Source organism: Branchiostoma lanceolatum, chromosome 18 (genome assembly GCF_035083965.1).
Source record: "Branchiostoma lanceolatum isolate klBraLanc5 chromosome 18, klBraLanc5.hap2, whole genome shotgun sequence".
NCBI classification, from domain to species: Eukaryota; Metazoa; Chordata; class Leptocardii; order Amphioxiformes; family Branchiostomatidae; genus Branchiostoma; species Branchiostoma lanceolatum.
Window position 1 is genome coordinate 4,836,495 of NC_089739.1, and position 21,215 is coordinate 4,857,709.

General features: G+C 42.5%; 3 protein-coding genes across 3 annotated transcripts; all 3 read right to left on the reverse strand.

Moving 5' to 3' along the window:
* Positions 1-408: 408 nt before the first annotated feature.
* Positions 409-5,197, reverse strand: LOC136424079 (periplakin-like). Its single transcript, XM_066412499.1, has 8 exons — positions 4,952-5,197; positions 4,407-4,542; positions 3,595-4,039; positions 3,207-3,403; positions 2,546-3,105; positions 1,997-2,167; positions 1,296-1,448; positions 409-990 (listed from the first exon to the last, which is right to left on the reverse strand). The coding sequence occupies exons 1-8, from the start codon at positions 5,009-5,011 to the stop codon at positions 496-498; spliced, it is 2,217 nt and encodes a 738-aa protein (XP_066268596.1). The 5' UTR covers positions 5,012-5,197; the 3' UTR covers positions 409-495.
* Positions 5,198-9,108: 3,911 nt separating this feature from the next.
* Positions 9,109-12,912, reverse strand: LOC136424089 (dipeptidyl peptidase 1-like). The gene is made up of 7 exons (XM_066412512.1): positions 12,639-12,912; positions 11,904-12,109; positions 11,480-11,629; positions 11,152-11,315; positions 10,406-10,610; positions 10,113-10,241; positions 9,109-9,571 (listed from the first exon to the last, which is right to left on the reverse strand). The coding sequence occupies exons 1-7, from the start codon at positions 12,854-12,856 to the stop codon at positions 9,351-9,353; spliced, it is 1,293 nt and encodes a 430-aa protein (XP_066268609.1). The 5' UTR covers positions 12,857-12,912; the 3' UTR covers positions 9,109-9,350.
* A 1,763-nt stretch (positions 12,913-14,675) lies between these two features.
* LOC136424088 (dipeptidyl peptidase 1-like) lies at positions 14,676-20,923 on the reverse strand. The gene is made up of 8 exons (XM_066412510.1): positions 20,686-20,923; positions 18,818-18,996; positions 18,039-18,244; positions 17,436-17,585; positions 16,680-16,843; positions 16,279-16,483; positions 15,591-15,719; positions 14,676-15,113 (listed from the first exon to the last, which is right to left on the reverse strand). The coding sequence occupies exons 1-8, from the start codon at positions 20,800-20,802 to the stop codon at positions 14,893-14,895; spliced, it is 1,371 nt and encodes a 456-aa protein (XP_066268607.1). The 5' UTR covers positions 20,803-20,923; the 3' UTR covers positions 14,676-14,892.
* Between the last annotated feature and the right edge of the window lie 292 nt (positions 20,924-21,215).

The following is a 21,215-nucleotide window of genomic DNA, read 5'->3' on the forward strand; positions in this document are numbered from 1 at the left end:
AACTGTGCGATGCATCCACGACTTTTACCAAGACGATGTTACTGTTACCTGTCTTATGTCTGTCGTACACCTGTCGTACGGCATTATGTGACAGGGTCTTCAATGACGACAACACAGACGATTATGTGTCTGCGTGTTATTAAGTAAATAAAGCATCTAAAAGGACTAATTAGTGATATTACATTATAAACCACAAGTAGGTAGATAGTTGGCCTTTAAGTCAAAGATAAGATTAAGTCAAGCGTATATCGAAAGTCTCCAATCCAATTCAAGTATGGTGTCAATAGTACTAGTATTTGTAAAATATACCACAATGCAAAAGTGCACATTTCTTATGCGCATCGTATATGTTACACTGCTATACGATTTCACTGATGCTAAGATGTGTACAGCGTAACATTGAAATGCCTTATCATTACGTATTCTGCTTGCTTTTTGTTCAACAAATGGCTCGGAATGGGCTTTAATCTCAAAACATCCTTACAAAATTGAATTTTAAACCCCAGGGAAGAAAAACAACTTCTTCGATGGAAAACACAAGTATGAGAGACCGTTATCTGTGGTCGAACCATGCGAGTTCTGTTCGTCTTCTGCGTCTGCGCAGTTGCCATCGCAAACAGGTGCAGCCTTGACGCTACTGCGCATGTGCAGCTCGTGGCGCACACGGTGGAGTATTGTCGTGAAATCTTCCGTTGCCGCAAAATGTGTGAAATATTTGACAAATGTCTGTGCAGCTAGTGTGCCTTGAACTGAGTCCTCGCATAAGAGATACCCATAGGACGGGCAGCACGCAACGAAGACGTCACTTTTGGACGTCCCACCTTGGTTGTTTCCGCCATCTTTGTCATCCTCGTTATCGTTTGGCAAGTCAGGCTCGTAGAATCTGCTGTAGAAGTCGTCGTCGTTGGTGGTATTGACGTCATCTCCGGAAGGAGTGTCCATCAACAGGAACAGCGTCGGCTTTCCCTTCATCTTCTTGGCAAATGCATCCTGGGAATAATAAAAGCGGATACCGCTTAGCAGAAAGTTTGTTCCATTTGACACCAAAGCTCATACATGATACTGCATACGATTAAATATGAACGTCTGGGACGCCATATTGGTGGGGTGGATAGATCCAAGATGGCGACTACGCACAATAAAGGAATAATTAAAAGGATGTCTGAAGCTCTCTAAACAATAGGGATCGAACTAATGAATAAAGAGGACATATCGACAGTTCTCCAACCAATCAACGGAGTGGGCGGTAAATGACGTCACAGTCACGTGACTGCAGACAAGCTATCCTTTCATACCTCGAATTGTGCCATGAAGTCCCGATGTGAGATTCCCTGTTTGTCGGAGCCGTGCAGGCGACGGTCATGTCCCGGGCTCAGTACCACCACCACCAGCGCGCTGCATCCTGGGAAGTTGTCCTCCGCCAATCGGGAGGCCTGATTCTCCATCTCCTGGCGAGAGAACAAAATGGCGTCTGGTCACGTGCTTTTAGAGTTAATCGTTTGAGCTGTCATTTGACCTAACATGTTGATTGCGGACAGAGCGTACAATCTTGAATGAAAGCGATAACGCGATCGACCGTTGTAGTCTCGTCGATAACAACTGTTTGCTTGCAGTATACAACTTGCAAGCCTTCAAAACACAGTGACCGCTTTCTTCTGTCATAATCATCTTCATCTTTCACCAACTTACGAATACTTCAATCCCTAGAAGTGGTCAACTATGACCTTGCATTGAACAAACCCATTAAAAAACAATTTGAATATGTCTGTAACTCTCGCGAGTGTATGTTCTGGAGTGATTCAGGTCATTATTGGTCCCGAAGAAGGCGACAGTGTTCGTTAAAAATTTGATCCGTGAATACCTTTATGTTAGTATTGGAAGAAAGTTTAGTATTGTATTATGATTACTACCAACACAGATGAACTTCTATGAAAAACACACACACAAAAAAAAACAATGGCTTTAGGAGAACAAAAGTAACATCTTAATGTCCTACCGAGGCAGTAATGTTTTCTTCCAAGGTCACGGCGAACCCCAGCTGCTCAAACACGTCCGTCAGATGTCTGACGTCACGATAGTCGTCATACATGGTGCAGTGGGAGTCGTTATTGATGATGATGGCCCTGCCGCGAGGGTGTGACGTCATCTCGTACCATGCCTCGCCTCTCTTTGAACAAATCAAAATAAATTTTTGCTTATCAATATTTCTTAGAGTAATGATAGTCTAACCTACTTTTTTGAGCCCTGGAAACCCCATAAGGCAACCACAATACACTCTACTTCACGTTACAATATCAAAATTTATTACTCTGAATAGAAAAACATTTTTTCTTATAGTTGACATTCTAAGGCAGTGTGTATGTTATAAGTTTTAAAGTTTCATCTGACAAAAGTGATTCTTGACATGAGATTTGCAGTAACCTTTACAATTTGAAGTTAATTTATTAAGTCGAAAACATTTCATTTGTCATTTACTTCTAAGGAAACTTTGTATTAAATATTCCATATGATGTTTCTGTTTACATCAGACATTTCTAGGACGTACCTTTTTGAGGTCACTGACCCTGACCTCGTTTGGCCTTACCCTCACGCCCCTCTCCGAGTCCACCCCTCCGTCTACCTGCCATTGGATTCGCCTGACCTGTTCCACGTTCCTCATGGCGTAAAGGTAATCTGTGTGTAGCGAGTGTAACTTCAGCTCCACATTCGCAGCAGACGCATTCAGATCTTGCAACCTCTTTCTAGCGCTGTCTCGCTCTCTCTCCAAAGTCTCGCGCAGCTTGGCGAGACCTGTGATCCTCCGCCTGTCGTCTGCAATCTCCAAGGTGATACTGACGAGGTTGTGCTCGGATTTCTCGTACCAGTCTTTGACTCTGTATTTTTCCTCGAGCTTCTTTCTCTTGTCGTTGATTTTGATCTGATTTCTGTCAAAATCAACGACGACTTTTCTCTGTTCGGCTTTTATCTTGTCTCTCTTGTAGTCTCGCTTGTTCGGTATGTTACGGAGTTCGTCTTTTATTTCGACCGCCATTTTCTGAAGCTTCGTCCGTTCCCATAGCAACCCGTCTAACTGCAATTCTAGCACTTCAATTTCCTCATGAATCCCTATAACCAAATTGATAAAACAGAATATCAGTTTAAATTTAAGTTACAATTTCCAGACACTAAACTAAATATTTAACACAAAATCCAAAATATTGCTTTACCTTTTTGTTGAGAAATGACAGCTTTTACTCTTTCCAATCCTGCGACGTTGTGACGTAATCTCGTCTCGCGATCAGCCATTTCTCGCGTGACTGCGACGATCCTCTCGCTGATGTCATCAATGACGTGACGCCGTTGCATCTCCTGTCGTCTGACCAACCAGCGACGCTGCTCAACCTCCTCAAGCTTGTTTCGATATCTAGTAGAAGAAATTGAACCGAAAAAAAATTGCATTTGCTTTCATAAGTATGTTAGCATAACCTCATCTTTGAACCTCAATGTATTCAAACTCATATTTAAACTCACTAAGAATAGCAGATGGATGGCAATTATTTGGAAATTTGAAATTTTTTAAAGAAAATGTACCATGCAAATACCACAGTAACTAACCTGACATGAATCCTCCATTCGTGGAAAAGGTCAATGAGATGACGTAACTCCAGGTACAGGAAGGGAACGAGGCTGACAACAGGGTCCTTATCCTGCACATTCGGCCGCAGCACATTCGCTTCGACAAAATGCTGATCCAGCAGATTTTTCACATCCTTCGTTTCGACCATAATCCTGTGCAGTTCTCCTTGAAGGTTGTGGTCCGTGTGACGCTCTATGCAGAAATATCTCTCCAGGTATTTGTAGAGGTGCTCGAGTAGGGAGCGGTAGAATCTTCTCAGCCATTTGATCTCGTTTCTGAATCGCAAGATGGATTCCAGTCCGTCCCCGTGTTTCAGGATGCCCTTGCCGTACTCGTACCACTCGTGCAGCTGTTTGATGGACGTGACGGTTTCAAGGCGCACCTGCTCTCGTGCCCGGCGTTCTCTGATCCGACTCAGGGCATCTGAGGTAGAAAAGGTTGTGAACAAGGAGGTTCATGGTTCTAACTGCGCATGCTCAGCAAAATGCATTGCGGATGCTATGGCAAATGTGAAGGCCATACTTACAAATAGTGCTTGTCTCAACCATGCTTACTGCATGTCTAGACTCCGTCCAAGCAATGTCCAGATGCGTTTTGTTTATATCTCAGTGGCCTTCAGCTTTGACATATAGCCCATAATGCATTTCGCTGCGCATGCGCAGTTAGAACCGGCTTAAGCCTACTTGTTCAGGAAACGTAAATTAGCTACTAAAATGATATATAACAAGGATATCAAGCATATCAAAGCAAATAAATATATATAGTTCATATGGGAAAAGTAATCTGAAACCTGATAGGGCCAGAAGGAGGCCTTCGTTGGCTTGTTTTTCACGCTGGACCAGCATGCACCGCGCGGCGTGCTCCTGGGCCTGCATCAGGTCGTCTCTCAGGTCACGTGACGCAGACGCCATTTTTTCATCAGAGGTCTGGAAGTGTAAATCAACGTGTACAGTTATAAAAACATTATCATTTCACTGGTTATTTGACTAGTATGGGGGGGGGGTCGCATAAAGCGATATGACAACAAAAACAAGCGATATCTTAGATTCACACTTTCAACCGGTTATGTATACTAAGGAGGTTTTATATAAGACATTCTTGGTAAACACAACCCTTTTTCAAATTGCTAAAATGTTTTTTTCAGCTTCGTTTACTGTTAAGTTTTAGGTGAAGGACTATTTGCATTCCAGGTCAATTTGCGTCCAGATATTGTAGCATACATGTGGCGTTCCATGACTATTCTCTTTGCTACGTTGTACATATGTACTTCTTGGACCGCTACTAGTACAGTGCACTGAAAGAGGCCGGCGTTCAATGATAACAGTGTATACTTACAATTTTCTCCATCTTACTGTCACTGCGACTGTGCTTCTCAGACTTCCCGACTCCCTTCATCGGAAAGGTTTATCTCCTAAAGTCTCGCGGGATAAAGTCCTCTGCAAAAGAATACATTAAGTATTACTTGTACATTCTATAGATAACACAATGGAAGATATAAAAACCTGACGTTCCGCTGCAGTATCATAGAAAGCCGCTTGGGGACCCATTATTGAATTTGGTCGACCTTTGCTTTCCCGATCCCTACCCACCGACCAAATATGATAAGGATCCATGGCCATCCACAGCTTCCCGAGTTACTAAAACTGTCGACAGATATAGATAGAGACACAAACACACAAAAACTGGTACCGGAAACATAATCTTCTTGGCAAAGGTAATAAATGATAATGTTTACATTACAGATCCACCAGCATTGAAAAGGGAAATGACATAAACGTTACGTTGTTACCAAACTAAATAATTAACGGTTAGCGTGACAATGTGAGCCTTGCGACTTTTGTGTTGTTCAAGGGTATTTTCTGCTTATACCTAACAGTGATCATTTCCAAACCCTGGGGGCCTTTGTGTGGTAATGGTGGCTACCGATCCAAAATATTTACATCAACCCCCCGGGGACGATCGTGTTCCACTAGGGGGCGATGCACTCGGTCAAATACCTAAGAAACAATACAACACATCTGACGATGGTTCAACAAGATGATGGAGTGTTACTACATTGTTGCTATGGTAGCGTGAACAAAATATTTACCATTCCTACATAACAAACCCCAAAACTCCTTACACTTGAAAATTTATTGACAGTGTACTAAAGGCATTGGGATATTTCTTTACGTCTTCTGTAAACATTTCCATCGGAAAAATTTATGCCGTCAGCTGCCCTTGTAATTTTGCCACAAAACGGCAACCACTATTTAGACCTACCCATATCCATATAGAGTAGACGTACAAAGTCAACCTTTTTTTTGTATGAACAGAGTAACAATCCTGTTCAATCGAAATTACGGCATACACGGGCAACACGACATGGGGCAAAATTCAAAAGAAAACCTACCTTCGGTTAAACATCGGCCACAAACAACAAGATACACGATGTACAGATCGAAGTAAAGTCTGAAAGAGTAAGTAGTTCCCCGATATGTTGTTTACATCAAAGACACTATGAAACGTCATTTCCGACCACTAGAAAACACCACAGGGCCATCCAAAACCAGCTACGTAAACAGACGCTGAGACGACGCCAGCCCTTCTCTGCTTTTAAGACAGTTACAAGTGGCGCAACGAGTACAAACTCACCCTTCTCTTCTTTGGTTAATGGAAGACATAATCCGGTTGTAGACAGCGGTATAAAATATTGGAACTGAACCAATACTCGAGTATAGCCAACCAGTCTAAAGTGTCTTTGGTTTAAACAAATACGATTCTCACCAACAAATGTACCAGCCCTCCCCCGTACTGTTGTATGGTTGTTGAAGTATACTGTGAAGTACCAATAAGCGAAAAATTACCAATACTAGCCGATATAAGTGCTATATAATGGGTTTTAGCAAAGTGTTAAGTAGCAATACCAGAGTGCTATTTCTAGCTCTCCAAACCAGTAGTAACAGTTTTCACCATTGATGCTATGCTGCCCCTCTTTTGGAAGTCGGCAGAGCGAGCGCTTTAGAACTATTGATTATTTCACCTTCAGTGGTACTTGAAGCCATTCTTCAATCAGTCTTTTAGCATGGCGATAGCGAAAGAGTGAAGGTATGTTGAGGAAGAGAAAGTTGTTTTGCTTGAAACAGTGTGGCCACTGTTTGTTTAACAACAGTAACATATACAGCATAGAAACAGGTGGTTCGAATTAACGCAAGCCGCTAGTACCAGTATAATTATTTCTCTTCTTTGTTAGGTTGAGGTTCTATGAATGACTTTCTGCGGATATGAGATTGTAACGCTAGTTTTGGTCCGACATAAGTTACAAACAGCAACATATACGGCATACACAGGTGGTTCTAATTAACGCAAGCGGATAGTAACGGTATAATTATCCCTTTCCTTTGTTAGGTTGAGGGTACATGAATGGCTTTCTGCGGATATAAGATTGTAACGCTAGTTTGTTTCTGACAAAAGTTGTTCAGTTACGACGTGATCTAGTTAGGCGTGATTAGCAAAGGCTTAGTTAAAGGGCAAATGTCATGTTTCAAGGACAAGGACTATGACACGGGTGGTCCAAACAACATAATAACATAGCAACAACAACAACAACAACAAAAGCACTTGAATATTATAAAGAAAACATAAGATGAAATACATCAAAGTAAAACCGATGTTCTAGCAACTTACTATACTATTTTCATTAAAAGAATATCTATATCTTTTTTCACTACTTTGATTTTGTGGAAAAGTAAGGAAATTTGGGCTCGCTACAAAAGGTTTAAAACATCCTTAGGCTTACAGGTTTATGATAGATGTATATTCATATAATGCAAGTTTGATTTTAATACAAATACGTTTCAAGAATCTCTATCTTGGGAGCTTAAGGTTAAGCTTGGATTAGTCAGAAGATGTTAGATAAACTGACTCGTGACAATTCGTGTCATGCAACAAGATTCATAGCCTCTTATAACAGATGACACGAAATACCTTGAAAGCTTTCAACACGCGTTTCTTCCGTGTGCTTCGTAATCCCACGAATCCTTCAGGGTACCTAGAAGAATTCCCCACACATTTTTTTGTCTGTTCGTATCTTTCAACCAAGAAGCCCACATGACGTGAAAAGAAGGACAATTTACATGTATCAGTTGGCTACACTCCTGCTGTAGTGCTTGCACACCTGTGTGGCCCTAGGGCTGTAGAAACTGAGATGTGCGCTGCCATATACACCAACTGGTGTGGAAAGGACATAAGCTATCGTACACTCACCTGGAATCCAGTTTGAAGCACCCTTCCAGTAGGACAGCCCTAGAGCGATAGATCTTCCCGAGAGATATCTGAAGAGGGCCCCGGTCTACATAGTGTCGCACGCAAAGTGCTAACTACATCGTGTTGAGGGGTCGTCACACCATCAACGAACATAAAGTTGCTGACTCAAAAACAAAATTTCACCCGAAATTGAACGGCTTGGTGACCTGCGAAAATCGCACAGTGATCGAGCGAACACCGTAAGCTCGTAGACTCGTCGGCCTAGCTGCGCATGCCGTGCGAAGGTCTTTTTCAGTACCGCTCTGTGTGATCCTCCTCCTGTCGTTTGCACCGTTGCTATGCACCGTTGCTATGCGCCGTTGCTATGCACCGTTGCTATGCTGCGGGAATCCTCCCCAACAGGTGCGTTTGCTTCCACGAGTCGGGTGACCAAGCAACGTCATGATCAGGGCTGATCCATATTGCACTTTCGAGGGGGGTGGGGGTATTTTTAATAGATTAAAGAAGACACATTAAAGCCAAGACGTAACTTTTTTACCATATCCCTTTTATTACCAAGTGTTTGTTTTTGATTTTTATTTAATTGAAAGCTTATGAATATTTTCATGCTTATTGAATATTGTACCCTCGTATGTATGACCTTGGGCATACCCGTAGTTCTTCAAGGTGCACGTCCTTTTATCTATGCAAAGGATTGGTGGGAAAATCTGTTAATCAAATTAGGCTCTATTCTGTGTTGCATAACACAGAAACATCCAACGCTAAATGTAAGCTACTCGATTTGTAGTTCAGATATGATATCCGCAACAAAGTTCAACACAAAACGTAAAATTTACTTGCAAACTGCACATATTGCTTTCTGTTCATGACTTTTCCAAAAGTTGGCAAGTAGAAAAAAATGGATTAAGAACGATGCCAAGGTTAAGGGGCCAACGTCTTGTTCACGAGTAAACACAGTGCGTGTTTTGATGGACGAATTAAACATGTGGTATCTGTCCCAACAAAGAATCAATCAAGACAAGAAGAATCTTATTCCCAGAAACCATATTGCATGAGAACGTATAAACCTCTACTTATGCTACGGTCAAATTTGCACCGGCGCCCGTCGGGGTTGTAGCCCACGCCGGGCTCTGAAACAACACATTTGTCCCGGTGGACTGCCAGATTTTCCCATCCGGGGGATATCTCTCGTCGCCGAGTACCAAGTTGATTTTACCTGTGAGTTATAAAAAAATCCGGGACCCGGTAGCCACAGAGTGTCACACGGGTCCAAGTAGGGGACACGCCCGAAACTGCCAAAATCAGCCCGTTAACTACCCGACAGGGCCTCTTATTCCAATTGTGACCGTAGCATAAGTCATGATCAAAAATGCATCTCTGAAATATGTTGCAAATTGAAGAACTATTTCCTGTCACAATATCTTGACAGCTAGTATTAGATTGAAGCTTAATGTAATTTTATACGTAACAACGTGAAAACACGAGAGTTTCATGGGTTCGGCACTATCGGCGTCATGGCCACCCCGATGGACTCAATGTGGACCTCATTGGTCCCCCGGCGGATTTTGAAGTATCCGAGGTCACCCCAGTCAGTGCCCCACGTGTTCTGCCCGATCCAGTACTTCTCACCGGAAGTTGCGTCAACGCCGTATCCTATGAAGGTTGTCACGTGATCGGTGAACTGAAAAGGATTCCAGCCGTTCTGGAGACCTATTTGAATTATAAAAAGGCCGTCAACCATTATTTAGCCTCATACACTAATATCTAAGCTCATTTTGTATGCTGTTAGAAACATCAGAGCCCATAAGTTCTCCTTAAAACAGAAGGGTGGCCGGTATCGACTTTTTTGGTCACCTTTGACCCGCTTCTGACGTCATGTTTCCAAAACGTCAGTGCATGTCGACCGAAACGTACGGTCGAGAACATACAAGTTGGTATTTTGGGGGTGCTGGTTCCATGTTCTAAAACTCTGAAATATGTAATCTGATAAAAGGATATTTGAAGAAGAGGTTGCTATCGATGATATTTGTAAGAAAATGTTCACATATTTACCAATTCCTTAGTAGAACATTATACTCTTCCAACACTTAATCTCAAATATCATCAATGTAAAAGTTTGACCGTCACAATGGTGGCCCAACCCACATACATTCCTATGTTTTGCAAAATGCGTATATATATATATATATGCTAAATGTGATAGATAAAATAAGTCAATGGTAATTATAACCAATCATTATAAACTGTATACCTGTGTGGTGGTATATCCCTGATTTGTAATGGCGGAAGTCGTCAAACACATCGAGGGCGGCTGTGATTGGTCCGTTGTTGACCAGCTCCAGCATCATCAGACCTTCGTTACACGCGCCGTAATACTCTCCTGTCAATCAAAAATGCAATCCTTTCAAATCATTCCTTTCGTCAACAACGCGCAGCCTCAATCAATCAATAGTTAATGCATCCACAAACTAGTTAATCATAGATCATCGGATTCAATTAGATAGTGGTACTTTTTTCAACATAAAGTGGTAGAAACAGTCTTACCGATGTAGTGGTAGTCTTCGGCGTAGTACCTCCTGCAGTCAGCATGGTACGGTTTGCAGGGTGTGGAGTATCCGTGGTAGGGGTTACACCGCTCCTCGACCATACCGAAATCCTGGGCGTACTTGGCAGTGAGGTACGGAAAACCCCCAAGGCAGCCTTGCGAGTACTGGCTACAGCTTACCACATCCTGAGGCGACATGGTGGTCTGGGAACGAGAAAGGGAATCGTCCAATAGAGCGCTCATTCACATGACGTCATAGTTGCTTCCGCCGCCATGTTGGTGTTCATTAGCATATCAGAGCATTGCGGTCTATGGAGCGCTCATTCACATGACGTCATAGTTGCTTCCACCGCCATGTTGGTGTTCATTAGCATATCAGAGCATTGCGGTCTATAGAGAGCTCATGCACCTGACGTCATATGTGCTTCCACCGCCATGTTGGTGTCATTTGCATATAAGTGCATCAGGGCCTATAAAGCGCTCAGTCGTATGACGTCATAGTTGCTTCCATCGCCATGTTGGTTTGCATTAGCATATTAGTGCTTCGAAGCTTACAGACCGCTCCCTCACATGACGTCATAGCTGCTTCCGCCGCCATGTTGGTGCCCTAAACTAAGAATGTCGCTCAATGGGACACCAATAAGCGCTCTATTAACCATATAAGATGGGGCTAAAATTGCATTGTCGTTGATGCTACATACGCGTACATAAGTTAATCATGCGACGATCACATGATTGCACTGACCTTGAGGGTATTGTTGGTCATGATTCGAAGACGTGATTCCAAAACGGCTGCCGTGACCTGCGCGTAGCAGCTGCCGCACACGTTGCCTTGGTCCTTGACGTCAGGGACAAAATTCTGACCGTTGACGTTGCGCCAGTCGAACTCCTTTGGCAGGTGACTCACAGCTGAAAGTAGGTTACAAAAAATTAAAATTTGCAACATGTAAAGAAATCATATTTGAAACAAAAAGTCCTGTCTGTAGATCGTCACTAAGGGGAACTGTTTCAACCGTAGTTTGATTTTTCATGAATTCAATGAACAAAAGTTATTAGTAGGTATTTTGCCTTACCTATTCTTGTTGATTCGTCCATGGCTACCGGTAGAGGGTAGTTTTGCGCGGGGAAATGACCACTTGTCATGGACGCCATGTTGGATAGATCCATCCCATGGTATTTTGGGTAGGTCACAGCCTTCCATGACCTTTGTACACTGTTTATGGCTGTTGAAGAAAAAGAATAGCCTACATCGTAAATACATAACATGTCTTAAAGCTATGTTGCTCTAGATCTGACATAGGCATGTCTTCATTCACATCGAATGATATGACTTGATCTCTACAGTGACCTCAGTAAGACAGAAATGCCAAGATACCTCTGGAAAAAAAGATATGCAGAAAAGTGACGTAATTACGTCAGGTCTTTTTCAAGGCAGCGCAATACAACAAACTGTTATATTAAGAATTGACACAATTCTAAAGGTAGCCTTTTGCCTACCTTTAACGAAGTCTGTATCATTCCTATGCGTCCTCTTTTGGTCGATCGTTTGCACCAAGCGAGTTGTGACAGGTTCTACATCCGGGACACCAGGCTTCAGTCGGATGCCATAGTAACAGGACCAGTCTCGTCCGAAAAGGTCATGTGACCATCCTGCGAACGTCGTGTTGCAGAAACTCGTGACAACGTCGCCTTCCTTCATGAAGCTGTATATTTTGCAAGTTTTCCAAGATGAATATAATACTTCAAGTATGAAGGTGGCAAAGTCTCTACAAGGTGGTATCGGTAGTACGGTGTTTCGGAGGTAGAGAAATAAATGAATCGTAAGGCGTAACTTATACTTTAGCTTTCTGCTGGTTTAAAGTGTTTTAACAGACACGTTTTCAAATCATCTTTAGGTCTGTCTAAAACAATTAATTACACAATTTACGTGTAGTACTACTTGTAAGCAAGGAAATCAGCATTGATTAACAACGTCTTCCAAGGCTGGAAAAAGTGTTGTGTCCTACAGCAATACACGGAATACTTGAGTCTACCAAGAGAGCGACGTTTCGTTGACAGTTGAGGGACTTACGGAATATGGTCATAGTAGAAAGGTGGTCATTACATGTTTATGTCAATGACACAAAGATATACGGGACCACCAGAAGTTACCAGGATGGCCAGGTAATCATCATAGGCTTATACAGAGATAACCACTAGCTAGCACATATTTGACTGTAATGAAACACTTACGACGAAAAGGCGAAGTATTTCCGCTGGTTGATGACCACCTCGAAGCCCTGGTTGTAGATCATGGTCCAGAAGCCCTTGTTGCCGTCCTCGTCCAACACAACATCCGGGAACTGGAGGGTCAGCTGGAACATCTCTACCGGTGAGAATCCACTGCACTTCAAACGGTTGTCGCTACCACCCTGCGGAGACAACAGGTACACATCCATGGATAGTTTCATGAGCCATGAGGTCAATAGATCATACAAATTTGTACACAAATAGACTGTACGCTATCGTGGCTGAACGCAGTATGTTTTTTTTTTCTTTCAAATATACATTAATACATAGAACAACAACACAATCTACAATTTCTCAAATACACAGATACATATTGTTACAGGGGCCATTCCCACTGGCCTTTTTGGCTAGGGTGTTCTCCCTAGTTACATGATGTTACAGGGGCCATTCCCACAAGCTGGCTTTTTGTTGGAATCTAAGATAACCAACACACTTAACATTACTTTATCTCGTTGACTTTGTTTGACAAGGGACTGGCCATTCCTATATCCTCAACAATTGGTAGCAAATGTCAATCCGCGACTATCCGCATTTCAGTATTATAATTTAATGTATCTAGCTTAGTAGGCTGATTATCAGACTCTTTGAGCTACCTCTCTCTCCATAATTCCCTCTGAGAGAAACCAGAGTAGACACAGATTTCAGGAGACTGGTACGTAGGCTGACCTTTTGGTTGGGGTGATCATATGCATGTGTTATCATTACTCACTGCATGTTACATCTTAAAAGTGGTGGAAGGATGAACCAACATGGCCGGAAGAACTCACAGCAGCTGTGTCCTTTTTGTACCCCAGTTAGCAGTTGTCGACAGCCAGCATAGCTTTCATGTATCTTACAACGACAAGTGATCTAGGGTTTCCCTTTAACTTGTAACATTGATCATGCTGTTTTAGCTATCAAAATGTAGGATAAAAAGTGACAGTAGAAAACGGCAAACCATTGTGCCCAACCACTATTGCCATCAAATTAACACTAGTATTGTACAATTTAGTTCTTAGACACAACGAAATCTATGCCCTTGTGCCCCTGTAACAAAATGGTACGTCAAATTTTATAGTTCTGGTTGTCATATGTTCATATTGCCATGTACTCACCGCTCCTATGTGAAACTCCCAGAGTCCAGCAACCTGGCTCCAAGAACAGTTGGCCGGTGTGTCGGCCCAGGCCGCCCGTAAACCAGACAACATCACGAACATAACCAGCCCTGCTGCCATAGCGAACTTCCCGACGTTAAGGAAGGTCCGTTAACTTTTGAAATGTGACGGTTAACTTTTCAAATTTAACGGTACAGGTATTTTCGAACTTACGTCGTGCTGCGTTTTTAAAATGGTTGCGTCACCGTGGTAGCAATAAGGTGAGAATATCAGGCGTAAAAGACAGAGAATTTTTACGAGCTCAAGCCGCGATTGAAAACCCAGGCAAGCAGGCGGCCAGAGCAGCACTTCCGTAGGCGGGAGATCTTACAGTGACTCCGCTAGAGTTGTTTGATCGGCCGGCGCCAAAAATAGTCATAGAATGGTGCCGCTTGTCTTTGAAAGCGAACACAAGACTTGTTATCTATATCTCAAACATCTACTGCAAACTAGGACAAAGTTGAACTGCAAAGTAGTTTATCCCATATCAACCTTTCTGATATTCAGTCCTGTGAAGTGTGCGAAAATACATTCAAATTTATCATCATTCATAGAAATTGAGTATATCTTTCTACACCTGACTGCTCGAGACAAGTTGATATCAGCCTGAAGCAATATGTATGGTTTTAGAAGAAGCCTTGGTAAAACGAAAACCTGAGAATATACAATCTGAATGATTTAAAATTGGAACCGGGAGAAACATGCATGGTAGGGTCTGGCTAATTCGGCTGTTGGTGCGATAGGATACAATAGTGGTACTGTTAACCTAGAAAGGGGTTATAAAATGATGCTAGATACGTATCTAATGATTCAATCAAGAGTCACACTGTTGTATCGTATCAAGAACGAATATTTATTAGGATTTGAAAGAAGGGCACATAATATTGCATATACGTGGTGCCAAAAAATGTCATCTAATAGCAAAGCTGGTTAACAAGGAGTTACGATGAGCGTTAACCTTTAGTTAATATGTACAGAAAGTTAAGGGAGTTATTTGGCAATCTTCAATAGGAAATCATCCATACTGGCACGTCACATGCATAGCCTAGACTCGGTAAAAATCATCAGGGGTTCGGCACGATGGGCGTCATGGCTACTGCGATGGACTCAATGTTGACCTCATTGGTTCCCCGGCGGATTTTGAAGTATCCCAGCTCGCCCCAGTCCGTGCCCCACGTGTTCTGCGCGATCCAGTACTTCTCGTCGGAACTTGGGTCGATTCCGTACCCGACTATGGTGACCACGTGGTCGGTGACTTTCCATGGGTTCCAACCGTCTTTCAAGCCTGTAGATGGTAGAAAATCGTTCAAACTAGCTGCAATATTATTTTATCACAAAGCTTAAATGGGTATCAGAATCTTAAGCTTCGATTAAGACAAGAAAGATGAGCTGCGATGGCGTCCCAAACCTACACCACCTCTTCCCGACATCACTAGCTATCTGCCACCGAAAAATCAAGACCATAGTATGTCCAGAACAAAAGATACAAAACCGGAAGTTATGCTGCTGTACCAATGATAGCCACTAGGAGGCCCAAATTTGACCTTTAGCCTTGTCTCTGCAAGACCTACCTATATGTGAAATATTCTCACAGTCAATCCAGCCTGTATACACATATCCGGAAACACATACAGGATACGGGCATACAGACACACATGCCGACATCTCCATAACACTGCCTCCATTTTTCATTGAGGTGAAACCGACATGAAAAGACCAATACACCAATGGCAAAATGCATCTACTAAAGTTGTGATCTGACCTGTGTGGTGGTATATCCCTGAATGGTACTGCCGGAAGTCGTCATACACCTGGAAACTGACGGGGATTGGTCCGTTCTTCACCAGGTCCAACATCATCAGTCCTTCGTTGCATGCGCCATAGTAGCCTCCTGCAATTCAAGATTTAAAGGATGCATGTCAATTATTTTCCAATTGCAGATTCGTATACACCTATGCATGCTGCCTACGTGCCCAGGCCAGTAACTGGCCCCTTGCTCTCCGAAAGGTTCCGCCAGGAAGTCCTGCCCCGTGCCGTAGCCTCCGCTACCTGAATGTTTAATCCAGTGTCACTCTCAATCTGGTCTTTCCATCGCTTCGGTGGTCTTCCCCGGGGTAGCGAACTCCAGTTTGTAGGCTTTGTTGACTAACGTTTGTGCGGTCTTCTTATGACATGTCCAAACCATCTAACACCCATAGATAAAATGATAACCTGTAAACTAATCAAGTGATACATTCATTGACAGCATTATTTCAATAGTAGGTCAAATGGTGAAAGTCAAACTTCAAAACATACCAGGGACGATAAGGCAAACATAACCGATGATTGTTACCATCTGTTTTGTTTACGCTCAAAGGTATATTACGATCATTGTTGGATCAAATATTGAATACTACTACTATGTTGGCCTGCCTTGAATCACAGGAACCTACGAGAATACGTTGTTTTACCGATGTAGTGGTACTCTTCGACGTAGTATCTCCTACAGTCGGCCTGGTACGGTCGGCAGGGCGTGGAGTGTCCGTGGTAGGGGTTACATCGCTCCTCAACCATGCCGAAGTCTTGGGCATATTTGGCAGTGAGGTACGGAAAACCCCCTTTACAGCCTTGCGAGTACTCGCTACAGCTCACTACGTCCTGGGGTGACATGGTGGTCTGAGAATGGGATTTACAAAACTATCATTAGGAGATATTGTATCTTTATTTGTACTTGGTGACGGGCTGCTATTAGAAAATGGTTAAATTCACAGAAACACGTGATGAAACATGTGACCATCACGTGATGATACACGTGATGATTCATGTGACCATCACGTGGGTTATCACGTGAACAATACGTGATTGCACTAACCATGAGGGTGTTGTTGGTCATGATCATGAGGCGTGACTCCAACGCGATTGCTGCTGCCTGTGCGTAGCAGCTGCCGCACACATTGCCCTGGTCTTTGACGGCAGCGACAAAGTTTTGGCCGTTGATGTTACGCCAGTCGAAGTTCTTCGGGAGATGTTTGATGGCTAAATGTTTATGTTTTTTCAGAGGAAGACAAAGTAAGAATTAGATGAACAGACCCTCGAGGGTGATCGAGTCAATATCAGTGGGACATTATAGATTGATCAGGTATGATAACGCTCTGGTAAGTGACAATTGCGCTTCCGAACGTAACAGAAATTGATGAAAAATCAATGATCATGTGGCAAAGTGAAGCGAGAGTGGAAACCATTCACAAAAGCTAATCTATTCAAAGATCCAATACTTTGTTCTATACTTCTGTTAGTGTTATAAATGCGTAGCCTCTACCAGTCTCCGCGGGTCGCTGGGAAAATAGTAGAAATTGGCCAAATAGAGTCAATGGTATGAAGGGAGTCGGCTACGGAGAGAGGGTCCAATAGGCAACCCTAACTGCGGATGGGAATGTTATCCTCCATGGCCAAAGTCCCCCGGCAAATGTTCTCTCTATTTCCGACGCGGTTAGTCTGGTAGAGACTATAAATGCGTATACACGAACATGTATTTCATAGGATATACCATCATGGCAACTTGCTTTTCTATAGTCATATTACATTTCAGTTTTGATGTGTTACATTGAATCTTTATGTTTTTTCTGACCCTTTCTTGTTGCTTGGTCCATGGGAGCCGGTAGAGGATAGCTCTGTGTGGAGGACGATCCTCCGGCCCTCAGCGCCATGTTGGAAATCTTCATCCCGTGGTATTCTGGGTAGGTCATCGCCTTCCATGACCTTTGAACACTGTTTATTCCTGATGTTGAATAACAAAAAAAATTTTCGTACAGAACACAACTTCGATTACGCACGGACAAAAACTACTATAGCTGTGTTGCTTGTTAGAGCGAAGGCATATACTCTAGTATCTTTAGATAGGTTTTTATGAATACTCCTTTTTTAATGCTATCAGTCGAGTGCATGGTGCTTTAAAACTAATGTTTGAATAGAGGTCGATTTTTATCTGATACAGCTATAACCTACTATATGGTGCAGATAGTTGATTATGATTAGAGGAAGGAATCATATACATCAATGCATTCATTTTTATGCCGATGAAGGTTAGACGTTTTGTAGTAAGATATGCATGCGCAGGATAACATTTAACGTTACTGATTAGAAGTATCTCCATAAATTTGTACCCGGTCACCATTACGTTTACAAAATTATCAAGTTGCTTGAGTAACTGATATCTCGTATTCAATATTACCTTTTATGAAGTCTGGGTTATTCCTAAACGTTCCCTCGTGATCATCCTTGTGCACTGGATAGGTTGTCACCGGATCTACATCCGGGAAACCCTGAGTCCACTGGATGCCGTAGTAACAGGACCAGTCTTGTCCCAGAACGTCATGTGACCATCCTGCGAACGTGGAGTTACAGAAACTCGTGACCACGCCATCTTCTGTCGTGTATCTGGTAATACATGGGAAAATATGCAAGAAACTTGTTTTATATCATGTGTCTCATTTAACTTGTCCTCATAAAGAGAGAAATGCAGAAATGTATGAGAAACGCAAAAAGAAGAGAGACAGAGAGGGATGACAATGTGAAAGGAAAATAAGTGAGGAGAAACAAGCTTAAGAGAGAGAACAATGTGAAAGGAAATGAGAGAAAGGATAAATAAGAAAGATAGATAGCAATGTGAGAGAGAATACGGGGGAATGAACAAGAGAGTGAAAGAGCAATGTGAGCAAAAAAAGCAGAATCAAGAGAGCAATTTGAGCGGAAAAAGAGAGCAGACTCAAGATAAAGAGATAGCCATGTGAGAGAAAAATAAGAGAGTATGAATAAGATAGTGGAAGAGCAATGTGAGAGAGAAGACAAACAAGTGAGAGAGTGCAATGTAAGCGAAAAATATGGGTGCAAAAACAAGAGAGAAAGCTAGAATGCACTGTGCGATGAAAATGAAAGAGAGAGAGAGAGAGAGAGAGAGGTGGAGAAATATAGAGATGGAGAGGGATATTGTATTTCTTGTGAAACACTTACGATGAAAAGGCGAAGTATTTCCTCTGGTTGATGACCACCTCGAAGCCCTGGTTGTAGATCATGGTCCAGAAGCCCTTGTTGCCGTCCTCGTCCAACACAACATCCGGGAACAGGAGGCTCACCTTAAAGCTTTCAACGGATGTAAAGGAGCTGCACCTCAGACGGTTGTCGTAACCGCCCTGTGAAAAGAACAGATATTTTTCTAGGAAAATACGAATTTTTTAACACATCAATCCTAGGTTGATAAGTCTGATACTTAAAGGCATGACTATTCCTTTTCCTTTTCTGAGCTGGTATTAGATACTTATCAGTCGGTACGGCGGGTACGCCCACCACAGCAATTTTGTACATCATGCAAAGTCTGGACATTTTCCTTCTCTCATCGAGTGATATCCACTGCAGACCTGTTTTCATTTTGCTGACACTAGCACCCCTGTCGTAGTTGTTCGTGCAGAATCTGTCTGCTTGGCTCTGTACCCTCTCCAATCTATCTTTGTCTTTCTTTGTATATGGATCCCACACTGTTGACACCGAACCGGTAGATGATGATTTCTTTCCCGCTGTGACCTCAATGAAAAGTGTTCTGCTGGACGATGAAGCTTCTCGCGAATAAAAACCCAGCTGACTATGGCTAAATTGAGGTTCTGTTCAAGACTTCTTAGTTTCAATCTGTTCAAAAATTCAGCTCAAAATTTTGTCTCTAACAGGTACAATCATAATAACCTGTTTTAGTCTTCCTCAGTTCCCTTTTCATTCATCAATCGCTGCCAGCGAAAATAAAAAAAATCAACAAATGAAAATGACTGGTTTCCAGGCTAAGATTGTTATCCTCGTATGGCCTACATTTTGTATTAGAGGATGCAACCGGAGGGTGGCGGAACTGAGATAAGCAGCAAAGCACCCCACGTGACTTCCTATTCATGTCCTTTAGGTGCTGTGATAAAAATGTGATGTAATTTCGGGTTATATGTTGTTATTCTCTTGTCTACTGCTTTATCAGATAGGAAAGACAAAAACAAATGCCGTATGGAACAAAAGTACAAAACAATAATTATTCATTATGAATATCGAACATCTTTAAACTAGACATTGAAAGACAGTCACTTTCGTGATTGGTAGATGAAATTCAAAATGGCTTCTTTCATTCTGCATGCACGAGGGGCAGATAATTGCAATCGAATGAAGATTAGGTAAGAGTCATTTTGTTTGTTTGTACTACACACCCGGTAAACCGCCTCATGGCGTAACACACCATGGTACCAGGTCTTAAGTTGTACAAGCTGCTTATCCGGACAGATCTATTTGATCTACTCACAACCCCTACTCTTTTCGATAAGTGTATTGTGTTCCTTTACGTGCTTCGGGCGTGGCTCTCCTCAAGCATATGGCCTCCATTTAACGTACTATCTGAGAGACGTCCCTAACCGAAGCTAGGTATTCATTTTCACCTGAGTGAAGAGAGGAAATTCGTGTAAGGCGCCTTTCCCGATGGCATAACGTTGAGACATGTGAAGGGATTCTAGGACCTGTATGTTCAGAGCCAAACATCCTACCATTCCGCCACGCGACATCAGGTTCAGACAAAATATAACAAGGACACAGATAAGCCTTTGGAACTAGAATTAGTTTAGGTTCTTTATTTTGAAGGTCGGGACCAGGTCAATGAGAAAGGAAATTCATGTTCATCTATCTGTCTATAACTCCAAGGCAGCTCCTGCAATCTTGGTGTCTTGTTTTGTGAATTCCGAGATCATTGACGGCATTTTCATGTATCCCGAATGAATGTCAAAGCCAAGGATCAAATTTTGTTTACACATAAAGTAATGTACACATAAATGAATTTGAAAAAAAATCCACAATGTACATACCGGTCCTATGTGAAACTCCCAGACTCCGGCGACTTGGCCCCAGGAACAGTTGGCCGGTGTGTCGGCCCAGGCAGCCCGAAGGCTGGACAACATCACGAGCATGAGCGCCGCTGCCATGGTAAAATTCTCGACGTTACGTCTACAGAAGGTCCGTTAATCTTTGAATTCTAACGGTTGACTTTTCAAATTTAACTGTTGTCCTTGGAAGCTAGCGACTATAGCAAAACCGATAACTTAAGAAGGCTACTTTCCGACTTAATTTCTGGAAAAGATTTGTTAGATTTTGAAATCTTACGGTTACCTTTTCAAATTTGAAGGTTATCCTTGGGAGAGGTACTACAACAATACCTGTCCGATATACGTACGAAAACTACTTCCCTGCGTCACGCCACGCTTTAGTCCGTTAAATTTCCAAATTTAACGGCTACCAAGTCAAATTTAACGGTACCTCTTCTTTGAGAGAAAACGGCAATGCTTGACCGGTAAGGTGGGTATTTCTTTCAACTGAAAAACGTCACGTGTGCGCTTTT